This window comes from Mastomys coucha, unplaced genomic scaffold, assembly GCF_008632895.1.
Source record: "Mastomys coucha isolate ucsf_1 unplaced genomic scaffold, UCSF_Mcou_1 pScaffold16, whole genome shotgun sequence".
NCBI classification, from domain to species: Eukaryota; Metazoa; Chordata; class Mammalia; order Rodentia; family Muridae; genus Mastomys; species Mastomys coucha.
Window position 1 is genome coordinate 9,066,809 of NW_022196898.1, and position 7,994 is coordinate 9,074,802.

The following is a 7,994-nucleotide window of genomic DNA, read 5'->3' on the forward strand; positions in this document are numbered from 1 at the left end:
TTAGTTCTTTTTTTTTTTCTTCAAATGTTGGGATAAGCTCACTCTAAGTTAGCCAGGCAAGCCATGGACTTGCTATCTTCCTGCTTCAGCCTCCCCCACCTCAGCCTCTCAAGTAGCCGAGGCTACAAGCCTATGCCATCAGGCCTTGCCTGGTTTTCTTTTTGGGAAGTAAAACCAATACAATGACATATGAAAAGAAAGGATACAACATTTGTGTCGTCCCATCAGGGAAGGAAGTGAGAAACTTGCTTCCGTGCTTGTAGCTCTTCTCCACGAGCTCATTCCTTATGACCTACACGCACAATAGAGCCACAGTAACTGCCAGCTTCCAGGCTAGTGCACCAAGCACAGTGGTACAAACCATTTCTTTATTTAATGTGGTTGGTCTTGCTTCAACAGCATGGGGCGATCAGCAGCCACCATTTACAGATCATTCCTGATGCGTGCGGTGTAACGTAATGAACCCTTTGGTCATCCCTCATCTATTTACAATTTTTATTTTTTGTCTCATATATATCACCAATGAAAAAAGGGAGAGAAAAAGTCAGTCACACCACAAGGACCATATTCCTATCCTGACTGTAATGGTTTTACACACCTGTGGGAGTGCTTAGCTGAATAACGAAAAGGTAAATATTATTTCCTAAACCTGACCTACTGTATGCATTTCTTTGCTTTTTATTTGTTTCTTGTTTTTCTGGGCTGGGGATTGAATCTAGGGCCCTGCACAAGGTAGGCAAGCACTTTCCACAGAACCAGATCCCAAGCAGTAAGCCTGTTTGTATGATGTCACCTGCTTACTGCCTGTATGATGATGATGATAACAACAACAACAACAACAACAACAACAACAACAACAACAACAACAATTCAGGCTAACATCCAGCACCTGGTGTCTGTTCAGGGTTGTTCTGTTCATTTGAGCATATAACTAACTGTAGTGGGTATGAGACAGAAAAGAAAGACAGACAGGGGCATGACTCTTTTATTATGGCTCCAAATTCAACCACTTTTATGTGGGAGTTCAGGGTAGAGATGAATTTGTATCTGATAATCTTTAAGATAAAGGGAAGATTTGGTTTAATTCTTTGTACTCCTGATCTTGATTTGTACTGAAAGGGACACAAGATTCCCTAGGGTGAAATGAACTAAGTTTTCTGATAAACATTGTCATTTACTTTGCAAACCTATTGTTTCATCTGGAAATGATGCCCTGTCCCCTCAACTTTTGAAGCTATCAATTAAGGAGTATTTCCAGATAAGCACTACAGCACACTATTTCTGCAGAGGGTAACTGCGACACAAACACTCAAGCCATCACCATACAAGGTGACAAATGGATAAAAGGGATCCTATTCTAATAGCCCCATCCTGGTTTGCTCACCCAAATGTGCCCAGACCAGTGTGCCCACCCCAGTTTGTGAATCCCAGTATCAACACTCTGCCAAGATGCAGCTGACAGTATGATCTTATGGTAATTCTTGTGCATACACATATATATGCACATATATATTGTACATGTATATACATATGTATGTATATATATATATGTATATATATGTTCATCGTTTATATTTTCCGACTTTTAATGTTCCATACTTGGGCTCATTTGTTGTACATTGTAGTGTCGTTGTATATTGTTGTATATTTCTTTCTGTCAAAGAAAAATTCCTCCTCCTCTCAGTAAGTAGCTACAGTGCAGTGGTTTGTGGTTTTCTATTTTTGCTTGTCAGCACACACACCGTGAGCGCACGTGTGCGTGTTGGTGGGAAGTTCCTGTAGGATACTGTTCTACTGAGATGACTTTATGGTTTGTTGTCATGTCGCATGTCACAGCAGATGCTGGTCAGCTACTGTTTGCTCCTCCCTCGAAGCTCAGCACCATCACAGTTTGTAGTCTTGCCAGCATGGTTACCATGGAATGAATCTTCATTTCGTGGTTGAGCAAGCTTTCATATGTTTTTGGCTATCTGTACTTTCTCTTATGAAAGGTTTCTGTTTAAGTTTTGAGAAAGGGATCACTTCTCTGTAAGATTCACTTTGTTCGTTTTCTGAGAAGGGTCTCACTATGTAGTCCTGGCTAACCTGGAACATGTAGACAAGGCTGATCTTGAACTCAAGGAGATCTGCTTACCTCAGCTTCCAGATGCTGGGATTAAAGGCATGCACTAACTACCACACCGAGAAAAATGAACTTTTTTATAAAAATTCTTAATAAATGTAGGATATAAGATATATAAAGGTATACCATATGTAATTTACTTTTTTTTTTTTTTTTTTTTTTTTTTTTTTTTTTTTTTTTTTTTTTTTTTTTTTTTTTTTTTTTTTTTTTTTTTTTTTTTTTAGTTTTTGGCTTGTTTTTAAATTTTAAAATTAATCAAATCCTTAGCAAATACTGGTTTTAGGTCTAAATCTATTCTATGATGTTAAAAAAATACTTTGTGGCAGCACAAATTTGACTGAGTTGCAAAATAAAAAAGACATGAAGTGCGGAGGGATTGGGGATGAGGGATGAGAACTGGATCCAGGAGGAGTTAGGGGGAGGAGCCTGAGGTGAATATGATCAAAATACACTGCATGCATGTATGAAATCCCCCAATGGTACATATTTTAAAAATGAAAGGAAAGATTTTAAAGTTTTGATATTTGTACTTATATAATTGATCTCCTTAAAATTTATTTCTACATGTGGTACGATGGTACACCAAGTAGTCTTTTCAATTATATTAATAAAACATATGGCTGTCCAGTCAAGGTTGGCCCAGAACTACACATTAAAGAGACTTTCCTCCATCACTACTGTGCAGCTACACAGCTGTCAACAATCAGGGACGATGCTTGCCCAAGTCTGAGAACAGACTGTTTTGTGGGTCTTCTTCTTCCTCCTCCATTTTAATCCCTCCCCTGGCTTAACCACCATGTTCCCTGGAGGTCTACATCTCCCTCTGGCTTTCTTCCAGAGTGTCTTAAAAATTATAGGCTCTTTATATGTCTATGTAAAATTGAAAGTCAACTTATCAAGACTTCCCTCAATATACATAAAATACACTCTTCTCGGAACCTTGTGGAGACTGCATTGGATTATTTAAGGGGAGCAGGTCTCCTTTAAAGTTCTTCTTTAACTCCAGGAGCATAGAGGTCCACTACAAACATAAAACACTTCAAATGCTAACACAGTTTCGAAGTAGTTAGAAATGTACTAATTTTCTTCCTTTTAATTTTCTCAGTGTTTGAGATGGTCTTTAATGTGTAGCTGTCACATTTTAAGGTCAAAAGGCTTTAACTAAGAATATTAATAAGATGTAAAGTGTAGAAGTAGTTGCAGTCTCAAGTCTGAACCAGTTCTTTTTGAAAGATAGCTAATTGGCCATCAGTGAGGCTCCATGAGAACTACTATATGTTTTAATCAAAAGTGATCTTTTTTCAGAAAGGATCACAAACAAACAAACAAACAAACAAACAAAAAACTGTAAGAGAATTACCTTTCCACACATTTTCCAGGAATCATAGCAAGTGATGGAGGCCTTAGTGATCTGAAGGTCAAGTGTGTCTTCAGTGGACACAGTCTGTGGTATATCCACAGAGAGCTGGTAAGAGATTGTCTTCAGATGCTTTGGATCTATTGGGAGAAGGACAGCAGGAAGGTATATTTGTACTTTGAATTAAAAAAAAAATCTTTATTGCTGGGCGGTGGTGGCACACACCTTTAATCCCAGCACTTGGGAGGCAGCAGCAGGCGGATTTCTGAGGTTGAGGCCAGCCTGGTCTACAGAGTGAGTTCCAGGACAGCCAAGTCTACACAGAGAAACCCTGTCTCAAAAGAAAAAAAAACTTTATCATAAAATAAAAATTCAAACCTTTGTTGCAAATGCATTGATTTATCAATCTTTTGTTGAAAAGGAAGAAAAAAATAAGGACCTTTATTAAATTTAAATTAGAGAGGAGTTTCTTTGATTATAAATGATTGAAAATTTCTATTAAATAAAAAAGGAACATCCCTCTAAGAGATTTTTCATTATGTGGAATCCTTAGGCTCTTGTTTCTGTCCTTCCTTCCTCTCCTTCCCTCTTTCTATCCTTCCTTCTTCCCCATCTCTGTCCCTCCCTCTTTTCTTCTTTTTTTCTTCTTTCCCCCTCTCCCAGTCTCCCCCTCTTCCCCTCCCCTCTTCACCCCCTCTCCCTTCTCCCCTCCCCCCCCTCAGAGATAGGGTCTCAACTATATAGCTCCAACTGGCTTAGAACTCTCTGTGGACCGAGCTTGTCTCAGGAACCCAGAGACCTGCCTGGCTGGAATTTAGATGTATGTGCTGCCATGCTGTGCATTTTAGTTTCCGTACAAAACAGTGAATTTCAAGAAGCTCCCTATAAGATTACACATTTAGTTACAAAAATACAAACAGAACTGACTACCTTAAGTATCTCTTCCGTAACAAAAGAAACTTGATGCTGACTGGAAAACCAAGTTATTTCTTCCAAATTAGATGGTCCATGAGAAGGCCATCAAATGTATAAAGCTAGGATTTCTGATGCTAAATTCAATTCTCCTTCAAATGCCCCAGTTCTGACCTACACTGACCAGCACTTGTGAGTACAGGAAGGACGTATTCAGGTGTCTTTTGACAGATTTTCTACATACAAGTTTGAATGCAAGGGACGCTCCCTAACACAAGAGATACAAACTCAATAGTACTATCGACCACTGTCTATGAGGCATTCTGAGATGTTGTTACTTTCTTTCAAGCAGCAATGATGGGACAGAGACCAGGAACTCTAAAAGCCAGAGGGCCTGAACCCCAGGTCTCTTGACCCATTTTACCAGATACAGGCTTTATGATCCTTTCAAGTGAACATTTTCAGTATTATCTTAAAATATGCCAATTTGATGCCATGGCCTAGCATGTGAGCTTTCTGATGATACAGGACATCCGTGACAAAAGTCTTACCATCATCAGTTCCTGAGGGGCTAGGATCATGTGATATTATCTCAAAATGTCTGGCCATTTGACGCTCTTGTTTTCTACAGAATCAAAACAACCAAGCATAAATCTGAGTAGCAGTTGAAAATGGAAACAGTGCCCTACACGTCTCACCTGCTCATGTACCATCCTTTGTTGTTTTAACCTTTTATCACGCGTGAATCTAGTTTACATAGTTAGAACCTGCAATTGGCCCTACAGGCAAATTTCTCCAGCCTAGGAGTTCGGATTGCCCTGATAATTTATGTTTGACAAACTCTAAGTCAGTGAGATCGTTAGGTTTTGTCTCTAATACCATCATCATTAGTATTACTTTTATTATTTAGTCTCCCCCTCTCCCTCTCTCTCTCTCCCTCTCCCTCTCTGTCCCCCCCCCTCCCTCCCATTCCCCCCCCCTCTCTCTGTTGTAAGGGACTTAATTTAGGGCCTTGTATACACAAGGGAGGTATTTTACTACTGAGCTGTACCCCTGGCTTTTATGGGAACTTTTGAATCTCATAACATCAACCAGGGATTATAATGAGCTTTCTTTAGCTCATTTCTATTTTCTTCTAAGGATTGTATTCTCATAAGTCTATATTTTGAGAAGCCAAGGTTCATCTTATGAGATAGTCTTCAGTCAGTGTATCCTGTCTGGCTCAGCACCAGGGCCCATATTACTTCTGCAAAGCCTTTTCCTTCGCCTTGAGCCTGTCGATAGCACTGCCATGGGCTGCATGAGGAGAGATACTGATTAATTCCATTGCAGAGGTTTTGGTGGTTAGCATTTCCTCATTGATATAATCAAGCAGATTTTGAAACTCAAGACAGCAGCACTTCTGAAAAACAAAGAGGCATGGATAGTAGATAAAGAGGTCACAGGGGATGAAAGACCCCTAACCACAATGGGGTGTGGGTAACAAGAGGCTATAACTCCTCTTTTCTCTATTAGCTTTGGTGAGGTGAAGCTTACAATCCACATGCTTCAAAGATTTATTTCAGCTGTTATTTTCAGTACTTCAGAGCACCCATCACCAATCAATTCAGATGAAAGCTGCTGCACCCCCTCCTCGGAGATGCCACAAATCACAGATCCTCGGAGATGCCACAAATCACAGATCTGCTTCTTTCTTTGTTTTTGAGACAGCAGCTCATTTGTCCAAGTCTACTCTCTGTGTAGCCAAGGATGACCTTGGGCTTGTGATTTTTCGGTCTCCACCTCCCAAGCACTGGGAATACAGCATGTGCTACCATGTGAAGAACCAGCCTGCCTCCATCTTAGACTTAAAAGCCATCTTTTACTAAAGTCAAACTAGGTTCATTCCTGTTTTTGATTAAACCTGTTTCTGTGCCCTGCTTTAACTACAAATGTACTGGGTCTTCCAGGAGTGGCAATCGTGTCTTTGTATAAAAAAGTTAATTTTGTTCAGACATAACAAAATTGAAATAATCCCCTGCATCCTATCAGATCTTTTGGGAACCTTTCCTCCTACTAGGTTGTCTAGCCCTGAAATGAAGCTATATGCCTAGTCTCACTGTAACTTGTTATGCCATGTTTAGTTGATATCTCTGGAAGGCTTGCCCTCTTCTGAAGGGCAATGGAGGAGGAGTGGATCTAGGGTAGAGGAGAAGTTACGGGTGAAGGAATGAGATGAGAAGGGGGAGGGAAACTGCAGTCAGGATAAAATATATAAAAGAATAAATAATTTTAAAAAAAATCCATGCTCAACAAACTCTTAGAAATTATGTTGATTATGGAAGTGTTTTTCCTGAAAAAGTTGTCAAAGTGTTTAATGAAGTAGTAGTCAGGGGGGGCTGGAGAGATGGCTCAGTGTTTAAGAACACTGACTGCTCTTCCAAAGGTCCTGAGTTCAATTCCTAGCAACTACATGGTGGCTCACAATCATCTGTAATGGGATCCAATGTCCTCTTCTGGTGTGTCTGAAGATAGTGACAGTGTACTCATAATAAATAAATAAAAAGAAGTGGTAGTCAGTTGACAAAGGCTCAGGTGAATGAACCAAAACTTCCTAGCCCAACTCATTCAACCTTTGAATGGGAGCAAAGGAATTTTTTTTTTTTAACATCTCACCAATTTACTGAGCACACTTCAGGTCCAATGGTTTCATCTAGATTAAAAAAACACTAGCAGATTGCTAATCAGTGACTTTGACTATGACCTTTATTTGGTGTAAGTGTATCTTTAAGAAGTGCTTTGGAGCTTTTTCTTGGTCTAGCCACAAAGCTGGGTATCACTGGTTATTTGCTTCTCACTATCTGATTGAGAAATGGTTTGTTGATGTTGCAGAGAGTGAGAGGTTCTCTGTTCAGAATGGTGTGCATTTCTTTCTTCCTTTTTTTTTCTCACGAGTCATCCACTTATCAGGTCTTTTCACCTTTCCAATTTCTTTCTTTCTTTTTTTTTTTTTACCTCTACGTCACATACTTTTTATTTGTGTATATATATGTTGAGATGACATTTGATACCTTATTTTAGACATTTTTCAGTATACAATGTGTTACATTGACTTTAGTCTCTATGCTGTAAGACAGATAATAACTGTGGCTTGTTCAACCAAAATTCACACTATTTCACCAACATAAGCACATTTCCCATAGCCACCATTCAAAACAAACTTTGAAAAGCTGCGCCTGTTACATAGCATCTTGTTAAATTTAGAAAATAAGCACTTTTAATACTTCATTAATGAAAATTACAAAATAATGGGTTGCCAACTGTGATGTGAGATAAAACCAGAAAAACTTTCATATCCCATATTAAAATATTTCTGAGCCTCATAAGGTAAACCTGCTCTTTAGAGTGGCCTAGGTCAGTCTCCTTTTTGTATAAGGCTCTTGTGCTCACTGATATTTTGGGTGAAATACTATCTATGACCAGGCTTGATATTAAGAAGTTAATGTTTACTTCATATACCTAGTCATATGAACTCATTATCTTAGTTTATTTCTTTTTTTTATTTTTTAAAACTTTTATTGCATTATGATGAGAAAAGTTACATGATTTCAATTTATCTGAATT

At 38.9% G+C, this 7,994-nt stretch overlaps 1 protein-coding gene across 1 annotated transcript in view; it reads right to left on the minus strand.

Moving 5' to 3' along the window:
- The window catches only part of Erich6 (glutamate rich 6), a 29,428-nt gene that overhangs the window by 7,324 nt on the left and 14,110 nt on the right, over nt 1-7,994 (minus strand). Inside the window, exons 8-11 of the mRNA XM_031376158.1 lie at nt 5,636-5,793; nt 4,943-5,016; nt 3,483-3,619; nt 207-292 (exon numbers count right to left, since the gene is read on the minus strand). Coding sequence (XP_031232018.1) covers nt 207-292; nt 3,483-3,619; nt 4,943-5,016; nt 5,636-5,793 — 455 coding nt within the window. The remainder of the gene's footprint in view (nt 1-206; nt 293-3,482; nt 3,620-4,942; nt 5,017-5,635; nt 5,794-7,994) is intronic.